Source organism: Hyperolius riggenbachi, chromosome 5, assembly GCF_040937935.1.
Source record: "Hyperolius riggenbachi isolate aHypRig1 chromosome 5, aHypRig1.pri, whole genome shotgun sequence".
NCBI classification, from domain to species: domain Eukaryota; kingdom Metazoa; phylum Chordata; class Amphibia; order Anura; family Hyperoliidae; genus Hyperolius; species Hyperolius riggenbachi.
In genome coordinates this window covers 273333591-273349747 of record NC_090650.1, presented here as the reverse complement: position 1 = coordinate 273349747, position 16157 = coordinate 273333591, and the positions used below count along the sequence as shown (strand labels likewise).

General features: G+C 49.8%; 1 protein-coding gene across 1 annotated transcript in view; it reads right to left on the bottom strand.

The window, feature by feature from the left end:
* The window catches only part of FAM8A1 (family with sequence similarity 8 member A1), a 29128-nt gene extending 19663 nt beyond the window's left edge, over nt 1-9465 (bottom strand). Inside the window, exons 1-2 of the mRNA XM_068234649.1 lie at nt 8988-9465; nt 571-691 (exon numbers count right to left, since the gene is read on the bottom strand). Of these exons, the coding sequence (XP_068090750.1) occupies nt 571-691; nt 8988-9309 (443 nt within the window). The 5' untranslated portion in view covers nt 9310-9465. The remainder of the gene's footprint in view (nt 1-570; nt 692-8987) is intronic.
* Nucleotides 9466-16157: the final 6692 nt, after the last annotated feature.

Genomic DNA, 16157 nt, shown 5'->3' with positions numbered 1-16157 from the left:
ATCTAAGGCATTCATGCAAAGGAACAAGTACAACGTTCGGGATGGCCATCTCAGTCCCCAGACTGGAATATACTAGAGAATGAATGAACTAGAGATGTTCTGTGAAGAGGAATTGTCGAAAATATCTTCAAAGCAGAATTCACACTCTCATTGCAACCTACAGGAAGCGTTTAGAGGCTGCAATTTCTGCAAAAGGAGGATCTACTAAATATTGATTTTATTTCTTTTTAGTGGTGCCCTAATGTATGCACCTGCCTAATTTTATTTGCACACTTTCTGTAAATCCAATAAACTTCATTTCACGTCTCAAATATTACTGGGTGTTTCTCCTGACCTATATGATACATTTAACTGACATTTTTTATCGTAACAACCAACGAATTATACAGGAAAATCATGACGATTAACAAGGTTTCCCAAGCTTCGCATCCCACTGTACAATTTAAATGTTCAACGATACAAGAAGTTTTACTCCAACATTTTCTCTACTCCGGCAGCACTGATGAGAGAATTCAGATTTTCCTTTAGAACTGAATTAGAGTGCAAATACTAATTGAAAAGCAAACTTACTTGATTCCACTGAAATGCACTATGCTTAATATAACAGCTGCTTTTATGAAAAACAGAATGAAGAAATCCACCATCTCCGCTCTGAACCTTTGGGCCAAGGTTGGTATGATAAACTCACGACCTGCATAGAAGATAGAAATACATCTCAGAGAAATACATTCCTCAGTTACAGATGAACAATGCCTACTATGAAAGGGATGTGGTAAAAAGAAGATGGCGGAAAAAAAAAAATCAGATACTACCCAACAACTGAAGAGAGAGGGAAATGGTGGATGGTATATTTACTTCCTTTTAAACAATGCACATTGCCTGGCTGTTGTTCTTATCCACTGCCTCTAATACATTTAGCCATATACCCTGAACAAGCATGCAGATCACGTTTGACTGCATTTGCCTCATGCTTGTTTCAGGTGGGTGATTCAAGCACTACTGATGGTAGCCGCCATATCCCTCTCACGTCAGGTGACCTTTAACCTTTTGGGGACCGCCCATATTAACCACTTGATGACCCAGCCTTTCCCCCCCCCCCCCCCCCCTTAAGGACCAGCGCTGTTTTCGCTGATCTGTGCTGGGTGGGCTCTACAGCCCCCAGCACAGATCAAACACCAGGCAGAGCGACCAGATCGCCCCCTTTTTTTCCCCACTAGGGGGATGATGTGCTGGGGGGGGGAGGGGGGGGGGCTCGGTTTGCTCCTGCCTGCATGTGGCTGGCGGGGGGGGCACCTCAAAGCCCCCTCCACCGCAGGATTCCCCCTCTCCCTCTCCTCCCTCCCTTCCCCGGAGATCGGAGGCTGCACAGGAACGGATCTGTCCTGTGCAGCCTCTAACAGGCTCCTGCCTGTCATGTGACAGCGATCCCCGGCCGCTGATTGGCCGGGGATCGCTGATCTGGTACAACGCTGCTACTGTTAGCAGCGTTGTACAAATGTAAACAAAGCGGATTATTGTGTTTACATTTAGCCTGCGAGCCGCGATCAGGGGCCCGCAGGCTATTCACGGAGCCCCCCGCCGTGAATTGACAGGAAGCGGCCGCTCGCGCAGATCTGCGTCGCTGGTCCTGCAGCTGCCACTTTGCCGACGCGCGTTATGAGTGCGCGGTCGGCAAGTGGTTAAATCCTACACCGCACTTGTGGCTGTTTAAGCCTGATGCGGCGTAAGATTTACAGCGCCTGCCATTTCCGCTCACAACGCGATTTTGCGCACCCGAGAGGGAGATCAAGCTGTCATATGACAGCTGACATCTCCCCTCAGTGATCAGGAGCCATCACGCTTGGCTCTTGATCACTGCGATCGACGGCAGATCATAGTGATCACTGTTAGAGCTGCTGCGGTGGTGGTGGTGGTGGTGGTGATGATGGTAGTGGTGGTGGTGGGGGGGGGGGGGGAAGAGGAGGGAGAGAGGAGAGGATCCACTAACCTTCCTGACGTTCCCCGGCAATCGTCGCTCCCCTCCGCTCTGGTCAGTATCCCCGCTCGCTCTGACGTATCGGGTCCCGGCTTGATGACGTAATCAAGCCACAATCCAGAACCTAGCAGCAGTACGAGCAGGGATGCCAACCAGAGCGAAGGGGTTCACAGCTGTTCATCGCTGGAGCCTGGGAGGTGAGTAAAGGCTGCCTGCAATATGGGGGACACCAATGCCCTGGCAAGGTGATCAGGGGTGGTCTGAGGGCGATCTGAGGGTGTGGGCGGGTGATTGGGTGCCTGCAAGGGGCAGATGAGGGTCTGATCTGATGTGTATGATGGGTAGCAGTGACAGGTGGTGACAGGGGGTGATTGATGGGTGATCAGTGGGTGATTAGAGGGGAGAACAGATGTAAACAATGCACTTGGGAGGTGATGTGAGGGCGGGTCTGCAGGCGATCTGAGGGTGTGGGCAGGTGATCAGGTGCCCGCAAGGGGCAGGTTAGGGTCTGATCTGATGGGTGGCAGTGACAGGTGGTGATGGGGGGTGATGGGTGATTGACAGGTGATCAGTGGGTGATTACAGGGGAGAATAGATGTATACAGTACACAGGGAAGGGGGGGGGTCTGGTGAGGATCTGAGGGTGGGGGGGGGGGGGTGATCAGGAGCCCCCCGGGGGCAGCTTAGGACCTGATCTAAAGGATAGCGCTGACAGATAGTGACAGGGAGTGATTGATGGGTGATTAGGGTAGTGATTGCGTGCAAACAGGGTTCTGTGAGGGTGACCCTGGTCTGAGGGGTGCTGTGGGCGATCAGGGGGCAGGATCAGTGTTTGTGTGTGCTTACTAGGGGGGCTGCCTCCTGCCCTGGTGGTCCCTCGATCACTGGGACCACCAGGGCAGGAGGCAGCCTGTATAATACGCTTTGTATACATTACAAAGCGTATTATACGCTTTGAACGCGGCAGATCGGGGGTGAACAACCCGCCGGCGCTGCTAATTGGCCGGGGGGTTGACGTAGCAGGTGGGCGGAGTCTAATGCCGGCGGATGCGCGCACCAATGTGCAAGATCCCTGGCAATTCAGTCCCCCAGGTACCGACGCCTATCGGTGTTACGCGGTCCTGGGGGTGCCACTTTGCCGCCGCCCATAGGTAGTGGGCGGTCGGCAAGTGGTTAAAGCAGAACAAAAATGACATAAAAAACGAAGAGTTTCACTTACCTGGGGCTTCTGCCAGCCCCGTGTAGCCTTCCTGTCCTGTGCTGGTCCTCCACGATCCTCCGTTCTCCTGCCGCCAGCTACTTTTGATCAGGGATGCTCAAAAAACGTATTCAGATGAAATCCGAATAGGTTTATTCGGATTTCATCCTGCTAATTAAATCACCTGTGCGGTGGGCGAGGGGGAGTTATTCTTACCCATGAGATGTCTTCTTTGAACCATCCCTCGACGCCTCCCGCATGTTCCAAGCCGCGGTCACGTGATTACAAACACTTCCTTCTTCCGAGTTGAAGGAGGAAGTGTTTGTAATCAGGTGACGCGCTTGGAACGCATCGTGGGAGGCACCGAGGGACGGATCAAAGAAGATGTCTGATGGGTAAGATTAACCCCCCCTTCCCTCGCCCACCCGCACAGGTGATTCAATTAGCAGGATGAAATCCGAATAAAACCTATTCGGATTTCATCCGGTGAGCATCACTGCTTTTGATACTGTTAAGCCATGCGTATCTTTCTCGCCCGCAATCGTGACCTGGGCTAATAGCTCAAAACGCTAATGCGTAGAAAGATAAGCCTGGGCGCGCAAGCGCAGTTGCCACATCGGCGATACTGAAAGTAGTTGGCGGTGAGAGAACAGAGGGTTGTGAAGGACCGGCGTGGGACAGGAAGGCAGCATGGGGCTGGCAGAAGGCCCAAGTAAGTGAAACTGTTTTTTACGTCATTACAGTTCCGTTTTAAAAGTATTAGAGGCAGAGGATCAACAGGGCTGCCAGGCAACTAGTATTGCTTAAACACCTTACGACCGCCTAACGCAGATCGGCGGCTGCAAGGTGCGTAATGCCGATTGGAGTCAAGTCCTGGGGGCGTTTTGCAGGGGATTGCATGCGCATCCCCACTGAATAACGGAGTGGAGCTACGACATCAGCCTACTAGCCCGCGATCGTGGCTAGCAGGCTGCTAGAGAAAAAAAGTTTTAGCGGTTGTACAGTGCTGGCTCTCCAGGGGGGGGGGGGGGGGGGGAAGATAAATTAAAAACAAACAAACAAAAAGGGTCGCAGCAGATGCCACCAAAAGAAAGCTCTGTTGGTGGCAACAAAAGGTTGATTTGTGTTATATGGCTCGGCAGCGAGCTTTTAAAGCTGCAGAGCACTAGACTGTAAAAAATACCCTGGTCACTAAGGGGGTTTAAACCTATGGTTCTTAAGCGGTTAAAAGGAAATAAATATGGCAGCCCCCATATCCCTCTCACCTCAGTTGTCCTTTAACCTCCCTGGCGTTCTGATTCCCCAGGATTTCCGTGCAAAAAGTGGTTCAATTAATTTCCAATAATTTTCAACCTTTTTTTTTTCAATCAATTTTTTAAAAATATTGAATTCAATACAGGTTATTGTATTGAATTCAACTTAAAAAAAATGTTTGCAGTGAGATGTTGACGCTGTGTGACCCTGGTGTCATCAACGTCGATCGGCGGGGGACATGTCATCGCTGAGGGAGAAGCAAATCCGTACACGGACATGGAAGACGGCACTGGGGAAGCTATCAGAGGTACGTGACGAGGGATCAGCACGCCAATGGTGAGTATAAGACCCAGATGTGAAGGCAGGTGTATAGGGAGCCACATGTAGCCAGGTGTCAGGGTAGCCAGGAGTGTAGCCAGATGTCAGGGTAGCCAGATGTCAGGATAGTCAGGAGTGTAGCCAGATGTCAGGGTAGCCAGATGTCAGGATAGTCAGGAGTGTAGCCAGATGTCAGGGTAGCCAGTTATGGGTAGCCAAGTGTGTAGCCAGGTATACAGGGTGCCAGGTTTAGCCAGTTATAGGGAGGTAGGTGTAGCCAGTTATAGGGTGCCAGGTGTAGCCAGGTATATAGGGGAGCCAGGTATATAGGGTGCCAGGTGTAGCCAGGAGTATAGGGTGCCAGATGTCCCCTCCCTCCCGATCTCCCCCCCTCGATCCTCACTTTTGGGCTGGGGGATCCCCCTCTGCGGGTGGGGGGGATCCCCCTTCTGTGCGGGGTATTTTGAGCTGGGGGATCCCCCTCTGCGGGTGGGGGGGATCCCCCTTCTGTGCGGCGTGCGGGTGGCCTCTACCCCTCCCCCCCCCCATCCTCGCTTCTGTTTACAGTTACATTACGAGACTTGGTGACGTCACCAAGTCTCGTAATGTAACTGTAAAGAGACGGGACTTTGCAATGGAGGAAGAAGTGCTGCACTGGAGAGGGCCCCTGGGTGAGTAGTTCTATTTGCTCAAAGGGCTTAGACAGGGAAGGGGGGGGGGGGGGAGCGAGGATGGGGGGGGGGGGGGGAGGGGTAGAGACCACCCGCACGCCGCACAGAAGGGGGATCCCCCCATCCGCAGAGGGGGATCCCCCAGCCCAAAATACCCCGCACAGAAGGGGGATCCCCCACCCGCAGAGGGGGATCCCCCAGCCCAAAATACCCCGCACAGAAGGGGGATCCCCCCACCCGCAGAGGGGGATCCCCAGCTCAAAATACCCCGCACAGAAGGGGGATCCCCCCGCTCGCCCTAGCACATTCTCTCCATAGGGATTCCCTAGGGAGAAGCATGCAGCAGCCTTCAGAGGCTGCTGCAGCGCTGCTGATCACAGCGTGAGGGGAAAGTGCAGGACGAGCTGAGCTCGTCCAGAACATTTCCAGCAAGTTTTCTTTGGACGACCTCAGCTCGTCCAGAACGCTAGGCAGGTTAAGCCAATACCACAATCAGCCAATAAGTCTTATATCATAGAATATCAACCAATAACACTTGTAGATATGCAACTCCTGTACTGCCTTCCCTCACATTGCATCATAAAATAAAACTTGTGGTTGGACTTGCAATGGCACAAGTATGCATGATGGTATTTACTTCACATGTATGCTGGGATACCAGACATCAGTAGAAGCTGCTTTGCACATCCAATAAAATGTATTGTGCCTGTTGCAGGTCTCTCATTCTGGACAGCTGGCTGCAGCAAAGAGTTGTACACCGATCAGCCATAGTCACCTACTGGCAGGTGAACACCACAGATTAATCACAATGGCATCAGTCAAGGGATTTGATATATTAGGCAGCAAATGAAAAGTTTGGTTACATGTTGAAAAAATAAGAAATAGACAAGCATTAAGATCTGAGGAACCCTGATAAATGGGATGGGTAAAGGACTGTTTTTATTATTATTTATATAGCGCCGACATCTTCCGCAGCGCTTTACAGAGTATATATAGGCTCGTCACTAACTGTCCGTCAGAGGGGCTCACAATCTAAGCCCTACCATAGTCATATGTCTATATCGTGTAATGTATGTATTGTACTTTAGGGCCTATTTTGTGGGAAGCCAATTAACTTATCTGTATGTTTTTGGGATGTGGGAGGAAACCAGAGTGCCCTGAGGAAACCCATGCAGACACAGGGAGAACATACAAACTCCTTGCAGATGTTGACCTGGCTGGGAATCAAACCGGGGACCCATCGCTGCACGGCGAGAGCGCTAACCACTACGCCACTGTGCTACCCTGTTCACAGCATCTCCAGGTATTGCTAGCTGTTCTCATTGATAAGTACTCTAAAAGTGGTCCAAGGAAGGACAACTGGTGAACTAGCAAAAGGGACATCTGTGCTCAAGACTCAAAAGGGTGGGGAGTAGAGAACACATCTGGTCTGATCCTAAAGAAGAGCTACTGTAGCACAAACTGCTCAAAAATCTTTCTGTCCATGAGAGATGGGAGACAGAGCATACAGTGCAGTGGGGCTGTGTAGTGACAGGCCTACAATGATTCCATCACACTGAAAGCACTCACAATGGGCATGAGAGTGTCAAAACCAGACCTCGAAGCAGTGAATGAAGACATCATTGCCTAATGAATCACTTTCTTCAGCCTCTAAATTCACAATCCCAAACTAATTGAGAATCTGTGGAGTGTGCAAAGAAAAAAAAAGTCCAGTCAATGGATGACCCACCATGTAATTTACAGGCTTAAATGATCTGGTCTTGGTGCCAGATACTAAAGGACATTTCTGAGGTCCATGCCTCAAGGCACAGATCACAGCTGTATAAGCAGCACCAGACAGACCTACAAAAGGAGGCAGATCAGTGTATAAGGTCTATAGAGGAACACAAATTCTGACTTTGGACTAATTTTGGATTCCACAGAAAGCAGAATTCACTTGAGCTAAACTGGAACACTACTGACCACATATGCAAATAGGCTGTAATTTCCACACAGAGGTTACTGAACAGTTGATTTTTTTTTTTTTAATTTGTAACCTCTTGTGTATTATGTACATTTATGGAGGTTTCCATATTGTGACAGCAGATCGCAGTGATAGGAGAGGCGTGACAACTCACATGCAGCTGAAGCAGCAGAGCACAAAGACAGGACAGGAGCTCACGTAGCTGCACATCTTTCGTGCAGCCGGAGAAGCAGAGCACAGCGAGAGGAGCGACAGCCCACATGCAGCCGGAGGAGCAGGGCACAGCGAGAGGAGTGACAGCCCACATGCAGCCAGAGGAGCAGAGCACAGCGAGAGGATTGACAGCCCACGTACAGCCGGAGAAGCAGAGCACAGCGAGAGGAGTGACAGCCCACGTGCACCCGGAGGAGCAGAGCACAGCGAGAGGAGTGACAGCCCTCATGCAGCCGGAGGAGCAGAGCACAGCGAGAGGAGTGACAATCCACGTGCAGCCAGAGGAGCAGAGCACAGCGAGAGGAGTGACAGCCCACGTGCAGCCGGAGGAGCAGAACACAGCGAGAGGAGTGACAGCCCACATGCAGCCGGAGGAGCAGAGCACAGCGAGAGGAGTGACAGCCCACATGCAGCCAGAGGAGCAGAGCACAGCGAGAGGAGTGACAGCCCACATGCAGCCGGAGGAGCCGAGCACAGCGAGAGGAGTGACAGCCCACATGCAGCCGGAGGAGCAGAGCACAGCGAGGAGTGACAGCCCACATGCAGCCGGAGGAGCAGGGCACAGCGAGAGGAGTGACAGCCCACATGCAGCCGGAGGAGCAGGGCACAGCGAGAGGAGTGACAGCCCACATGCAGCCGGAGGAGCAGGGCACAGCGAGAGGAGTGACAGCCCACATGCAGCCGGAGGAGCAGGGCACAGCGAGAGGAGTGACAGCCCACATGCAGCCGGAGGAGCAGGGCACAGCGAGAGGAGTGACAGCCCACATGCAGCCGGAGGAGCAGGGCACAGCGAGAGGAGTGACAGCCCACATGCAGCCGGAGGAGCAGGGCACAGCGAGAGGAGTGACAGCCCACATGCAGCCGGAGGAGCAGGGCACAGCGAGAGGAGTGACAGCCCACATGCAGCCGGAGGAGCAGGGCACAGCGAGAGGAGTGACAGCCCACATGCAGCCGGAGGAGCAGAGCACAGCGAGAGGAGTGACAGCCCACATGCAGCCGGAGGAGCAGAGCACAGCGAGAGGAGTGACAGCCCACATGCAGCCGGAGGAGCAGAGCACAGCGAGAGGAGTGACAGCCCACATGCAGCCGGAGGAGCAGAGTACAGCGAGAGGAGTGACAGCCCACATGCAGCCAGAGGTAGTGACAGCACACCTGCAGCCATATGTAGTGACAGGAGAGGGGTGACAGCTGACCTGCAGCCAGATGTAGCGACAGAAGAGGAGTGACAGCACACCTGCTGCCAGATGTAGTGACAGGAGAGGAGTGACAGCTCACCTGCAGCCAGAGGTAGTGACAGCAGAGGAGTGACAGCTCACCTGCAGCCAGAGGTAGTGACAGAAGAGTGACAGCTCACCTGCAGCCAGAGGTAGTGACAGGAGAGAAGTGACAGCTCACCTGCAGCTGGAGCAGCCGCAGTGGCCGCATTGCTGTTGCTGGAAGGCGTTCTTGTATTGGAGCCACTGCTGGGCATTCTGACCGGAACCAAAGGGGGAGCGGAAAATAATAGAGCGGCTGTAGCGGCGTACGTAGCGCAGTTATTCTGCCAACACATCGAGCCGCAGTAACACTGCCAGAGCCATTCCTGCAGCCGCCGGGAGTATTCTGCTGCCGTCATCTTCGCTTCCGAGCTTAGCGGGGCTGCTCCCTCCAGCGCCTCCTGCCCGCCGCTCAGCTTTCTCTCCCGCAGCTCCCCAGCTGCTTCCGAAGCCTCCGCCATCTCTGTCTGCAGTACACTACAGGGAGCCCATCAGCGCCTGGGTCATCACTGCTAGACGCCAATCAACGCCTCTTACTGACGACACGTCACTAGAGGCGATATCCCAGCCCCAAAATGTCTTCCCTTCAGCTGGCCTTGCGGCCATTTATGTGTAGACCAAATAGAGTAGCTGTTCCGCCAGAACTGTATTGCTTTGCATACGGCCAGGCGAAAATAGCCTGCTATTCATCATAAGTAGTAATGGTTTTCATTATGTCCTGAAATATTGATTCAGATCACTTTCTAAGTGTGTAGTGAAGTCATGGAATCTGAAGTGAGAGGGATATGAAGGCTGCAATACCAGTTGCCTGGCTTGTCCTGATGATCCTCTCTGCCTCTAATACTTTATATTAGAAAATATGTACAAAAATAGAAGATTAGCTGCATGCTTGTCTCTGGTGTGATACAGACACTACTGCAGCCAAATAAATCAGCAAGCGTGCCAGACAACTGGTATTGTTTAACCACTTGCCGACCGCCCACTCATACCGTGCAGCGGCAAAGGGGTAGCTGGAGGACCAGCGACGCAGATCTGCGTCGCCAGGTGCCTCCCTAATTAATCAGGAAAGGCCGCTCGCGCGAGCGGCCGTATCCTGTTAGATCACGGAGCGGGTCTCCGTGAATAGCCTGCGAGCCGCTGATCGCGGCTTGCAGACTAAATGTAAACGCAGGAGACATTTGTCTCCTTTGTTTACATTGAACGGTGCTGCTGCGCAGCAGCGCCGTAAGGCAGATCGGCGATCCCCGGCCAATCAGCGGCCGGGGATCGCCGCCATGTGACAGAGGACATCCTGTCACAGGCTGCACAGAAAGGATAGCGTCCTGTGCAGCCCCGATCACCAGGGGGGACAGGTAGGAGAGGGAGGGGGGGAATTTTGCTGCGGAGGGAGGCTTTGAGGTGCCCCCCCCCCCGCAAACCTCAGGCAGGCAGGAGCGATCAGACCCCCCCTGCACATCATCCCCATAGGGGGGGGAAAAGGGGGGCGATCTGATCGCTCTGCATGCACCCTGATCTGTGCTGGGGGCTGCAGAGCCCACCCAGCACAGATCACAAAAAGCAGCGCTGGTCCTTAAGGGGGGGGGGGGCTGGGTCATCAAGTGGTTAAAAGAAAACATGGCGGCCTCCATATTTATCTCACTACAGTTGTCCTTTAACCACTTCAGCCTTCAGTCATTTTTCACCTTATGCATCCAAGCAATTTTTACCTCCCATTCATTCGCCAATAACTTTATCACTAATTATCACAATTAATTGATCTATATCTTGTTTTTTTTCTGCCACCAATTAGGCTTTCTTTGGGTGGTACATTTTGCTAAGAATTATTTTTTTCTAAATGCATTTTAACAGGAATATTAAGAAAAAATTGAAAAAAATCATTATTTCTCAGTTTTCGGCCATTATAGTTTTAAAATAATACATGCTACCATAATTAAAACCTACGTATTTTAATTAGTTTTGCGTACATCACTATTCACAAGCTTACAATTTAAAAAATATTAGTTATATACCCTCTCCACATATTTAAAAAGTTCAGACCCTTAGGTCACTATTTATGTTTTGCTTTTTTTTTTTTTTTTTTTTTTAATTTTAATTTTTTTTTTAATTTTTTTTTTTTTTAGTTAAACATTTTATTTGGGTATTTTTTTGGGTGTGGGAGTTAAACAGTTACTTTTAAATGTAATTTATTGTGTCTTTTTGTAATAAAAATGCATGTAGTTTTACTATTTGGCCACAAAATGGCCACAGTGATTTTTTTGTTTTTCTATCCCGTGAGCGAGCATGCTCGCTTACAGGAACTACAAGGAGGACGTGATTTTTTTTTTTTTCCAGAAAGACTGGGGCCTCTGAAAAAAAGCTGTTGGCTTTTCTACCAGGAACTTAGATCAATGAATGGGAACAATGTTTCATTGATCTCCGGGCTAACGGGGGGGGGGGGGGGGGGGAGCTTCACAGGGGCACGCAGCACAGCAGCAGCAGCTGGGGACTTAGATCAATGAATGGGAACAATGTTTCATTGATCTCCGGGCTAACGGGGGGGGGGGAGCTTCACAGGGGCACGCAGCACAGCAGCAGCAGCTGGGGACTTAGATCAATGAATGGGAACAATGTTCCCATTCATTGATCTCCGGGCTAATGGGGGGGGGGGGGCGGCACAGGAGCGCGGGGGCACGCAGCACCGCAGCAGCAGCCTTTTGGACGTGAAAGCCGCGTCCGAAAGGCTAAAATGGTTAAACAATACCAGTTACCTGGCAGTCCTGCTGAGCCTCTGCCGCTAATACTTTTAGCCATGGACCCAGAACAAGCATGCAGATCAGGGAAAGCATGCTCTCTGGATCGATTCCCGCGGGGACGAGCGGGAATCGATCCAGCAGCATAATCGAGCCGCGGAAATGCACAGTGTATTCCTGGCATAAAACTGCACTACTTTCTCAACAGGAGCTGGGACTACAAGGGCCAGCCAGCAAATTAATTTTATTGTACATGTATTGGTGTGCAATAAACAAAACATTGTGAATGACTAATTTGTGTAAAATGTACTATCATATGCATTAAATAAATGTAGGCTTAACCACTTCAGCCTTCAGGCCTCGTTCCCATTGCATTTTGCTCGCGTGTCCATCCGTGTCGGGCTTTTTTAGAGGTGTTTTTTTTTCTCTCCCGGCGCTTGGGTGGGTGATGCGGTTTTGTTAACAGCACTTCTAAGCGCTTTTCCCAAGCGTTTTTTTATTTCACTCTTTGACCTGGAAAACAATAAATACAATGTATTTATTCTTACAAACGCTTACGCAATCGCTGCAAAAAGCGATTTTGTGAGCGTTTTGCGTTTTTCTTATACTTTCCATTGAGGTAGAATCACCTAAAAAATGGCCCATGCACCGCTTATCTGAGCGGATCGGAAACGAACCGCTCAGATGTGAACTTTGTCATAGACAGTCATTGCACAAAATCTCAAAAACGCCTCTGGTGTGAAGGAGCCCTCAGTGTATTTTCAACGTATGCATCCGAGCAATTTTCGCATTTCAGTGCTCCTCCCATTCATTCGCCAATAACTTTACCACTACTTATTACAACTAAATGATCAGTATCTTGTTTTTTCCTCCATCAACTAGGCTTTCTTTTGGTGGTACCTTTTGCGAAGAATATTTTTTTTCTAAATGCATTTTACCGGGAATATTAAGAAAAAAATGAAAAAAATCCATTATTTCTCAGTTTTCGGCCATTATAGTTTTAAAATAATACATGCTACCATAATTAAAACCCACATATATAACGTTTAATTATGTCAGTATCATAATGTATGGCACCAATATTTTATTTGGAAATAAAGGTGCATTTTTTTCCAGTTTTGCATCCATTGCTATTTACAAGCCCATTTTTTCATGCGGCCCATTGACTTGCATTATGTGCGTTTTCGCTGCGTTTTTCTGTAACGCTAGCGTTTCAGCCTAGCGTGTTCTCAGCCTTATAAGTAACATTAACCTGTTTTAATTTCATCTCATGAATTCATTCAGAGTTACTGTACATTTGTCACATATTTGCTGCCACCTAGTGCTGGCATTCATTATCTGTTTCAGAAAATCATTGCAGTTGGCAAATGAAGCGAGAAATCCCTTTGCTGTTTTTCAGGTACATTTAAATACAGGTGTACATGTAAGAAGCACAAATATACACTAGAATCTCAGAAATCTCCTAGAAACTAATCCTGCCGCTTGGCTACCAGAAGGCAGGGTTGCTGCAGATAGGTAAGGTTTGTGTGCTGGCAGCCGCCACCTATCAACTGCCTGAGTGCTGGCCGCCCCTTCTCAACTGCTGCTCATTTACCACCCTAGGCATGGGCCCATGTGGCCTTGCCACAAATTCAGGCCTGCTCACAATGTATTGTCATTCTAGACCAGGGGTGGCTCCAGGAAAAATGTTTGGGGGTGCTATGCAGGTGCTGGATCTTTAATAGGGATAGCTGTAAAAAAACAGGCGGTGTGGCCAAAACAGGGGGCGTGGTCAAAAGGGGCATGTCTATGAACTGGAAAGTGGGCGTGTATAGGTAATAAAGTTGCCCCAGTATAGGTAGAATAGTTCCCCGGTGTAAGTAGTATAGCTGCCCCAGTATAGGTGGTATAGCTGCCCCAGTATAAATAGTATAGCTGCCCCAGTATGGGTAGTATAGCTGCCCCAGCATAGGTAGTATAGCTGCCCCAGTATGGGTTGTATAGATGCCCCATTATGGGTAGTATAGATGCCCCATTATGGGTAGTATAGATGCCCCAGCATAGTAGTATTGCTGCCCCAGTGTAGGTAGTATAGCTGCCCCAGTATGGGTAGCATAGATGCCCCAGTATAGGTAGTATAGCTGCCCCAGTATTAGTGAGGGGCCGAACCTCTGATTTTAGGTTCGCGAACCTGGTTTGCGAACTTCCGCGGAAGGTTTGGTTCGCGAAAAAGTTTGGAACCGCAATAGACTTCAATGGGGAGGCGAACTTTGAAAAATAAAAAAAATTGTGCTGGCCACAAAAGTGATGGAAAAGATGTTTCAAGGGGTCTAACACCTGGAGGGGGGCATGGCGGAGTGGGATACACGCCAAAAGTCCCGGGGAAAAATCTGGATGTGACGCAAAACAGCGTTTTAAGGGCAGTAATCACATTGAATGCTAATTTGCAGGCCTAACGTGCTTTAAAACATCTTGCATGTGTATACATCAATCAGGTAGTGTAATTAGAGTACTGCTTCACACTGACGCCTCAAACTAACTGTGTAACGCACCGCAAGTTACCAGCTGTTTGTGTAGTGACGGCCATGCTGGACTACTGCGCAACATGGCGAGATTGCTCTTCCTCACTCAGTGATGTCAGGTAATGTGTGACTGCCTTCTCAACTTTCCATGGCATTGTTAAAACGCTTACATTTTGTTTTTAAATTACATTTTCTACTTGCTGTGTACTGGTTCAGTACCGCTACAATGAGAATCCTATGGAGTCGGGCAAGTCTGGCATTGTGACCTCGGGTAATGGCCGGGGAATGAGGGTTTGAATCCGGTGTGGAGCCTGAGCAACGGCTACCACTACACATCCAAGTAGGGCAGCAGGCAGGTATGCACGCCCGCCCCGAGGTAGTGACCAAAAACAACAATACAGGAGGACTATCGAGGGCTTGCTGTATTTGAAATGAATGTACTTTAAATCCTTTAATGAGAACCAGTTATGTCGGGCAAAGATGACACCACATTCCTTTCACGAGAATCATATGGAGGCGGGCAAGTCTGCCATTTGTGACCCCGGGTAATGGCCGGGGAATGAGGGATGGAATCCGGTGTGGAGCCTGAGCAACGGCTACCACTACACACCCAAGGAGGGCAGCAGGCAGGCATGCACGCCCGCCCCGAGGTAGTGACCAAAAACAACAATACAGGACTCAGGAGGACTTTTGAGGCCCTAATTGTAATGAATCAATTTAAATCCTTTAACGGGAATCCGTAATGGAGGGCAAGTCTGCCATTGTCACCACGGGTAATGAGCGGGGAATGAAGGTTGGATTCCGGCCCGTAGTGGGAGCCTGCTGAGACCCATGCTGTAGCTGCCCTGACCGTGCTTTGCAGACCAGGCATCTGTGGTCAGATGGACCCTTGACCCAGCGGAAGACAAACCAAGTCGAAAGCATTTGCCAAGAATGTTTTACGGAGGGCAAGTTTTTTGTCATTTTTTAAAATTGTTTGAAACTGTAGATGGTTGTATTTTTCAATTGTTTTAAAATGTAGATGGTTGTATTGCGTTCCGGAGTTGGAGCCTGAGCAACGGCTACCCTACCACCACACATCCAGGCAAGGAGGGCAGCAGGCAGGCATGCACGCCCGCCCCGAGGTAGTGACCAAAAACAACAATACAGGACTCAGGAGGACCTTTTGAGTCCGTAATTGTAATTAATCAACTTTAAATCCTTTAACGGGAATCCGTTATGGAGGGCAAGTCTGCCATCCATTCAAGTGCAAGTTATGCACTGACTGCCAGGTATAATGTGCAGTCACAGATGCAGTGAAAGGTATGCAGTGACTGCAAACAGCCGTTTGTGTAGTGACGGCCGTGCTGGACTGGTGCGCACCATGACGAGAGTGCAGGTGATGGTGGCTTTTCAGCCCATATGGTCGCCCGGCTGATGTAGCTGAATGACAGAACAGTGACTGTCCAGCTGATCAAATTTGGTCTGACCGCAATGAAACAACGACCTTATTATCTTTGGTGTGCCACCCCCACCCGAGACACTCATATAGCCGGCGGTCATTGCTTCATTGTGATACGCAAGCCCCTTCACCGCAGCAAAGTAATGATCATGAAGGGGGATGGGCACATGTACATGCCTTTTGTTTTTTTGTTGCAGCCGCCTGCAGTTCAGCCAGAAAAATTAGGCAGGCATGTGCACGCCTCAGAAAAATTAGTATAGCGGCCGCTGCTAGCAGCGGCCTTAAAAATTCTGGAATCCGCCTAGAGTCCTGGTGTAACAAGTGGCCATGCAGATCGTGGTCGTGACTGGAACCAGACTGGCAGATCCACGATCTCTGCATGGCAATCGTTTTGGTTTAAACAAAACCAGAAGATCACAATTGAAATTCTGACGTCTGCACAACAGAGTAGAATAATAAATGTGTTTATTTACAATAATGCAAAGTGTACAAATGCAGATCACCATACACATACAATCGTACAAACAACTCGTGGTGCACCACAAATACCAGAACCCTGACTATCTATCTATACAAATATATACAGCAACACACACAATATAAAAATATATACAACAGTGCATAGTCCGAATCAGCAT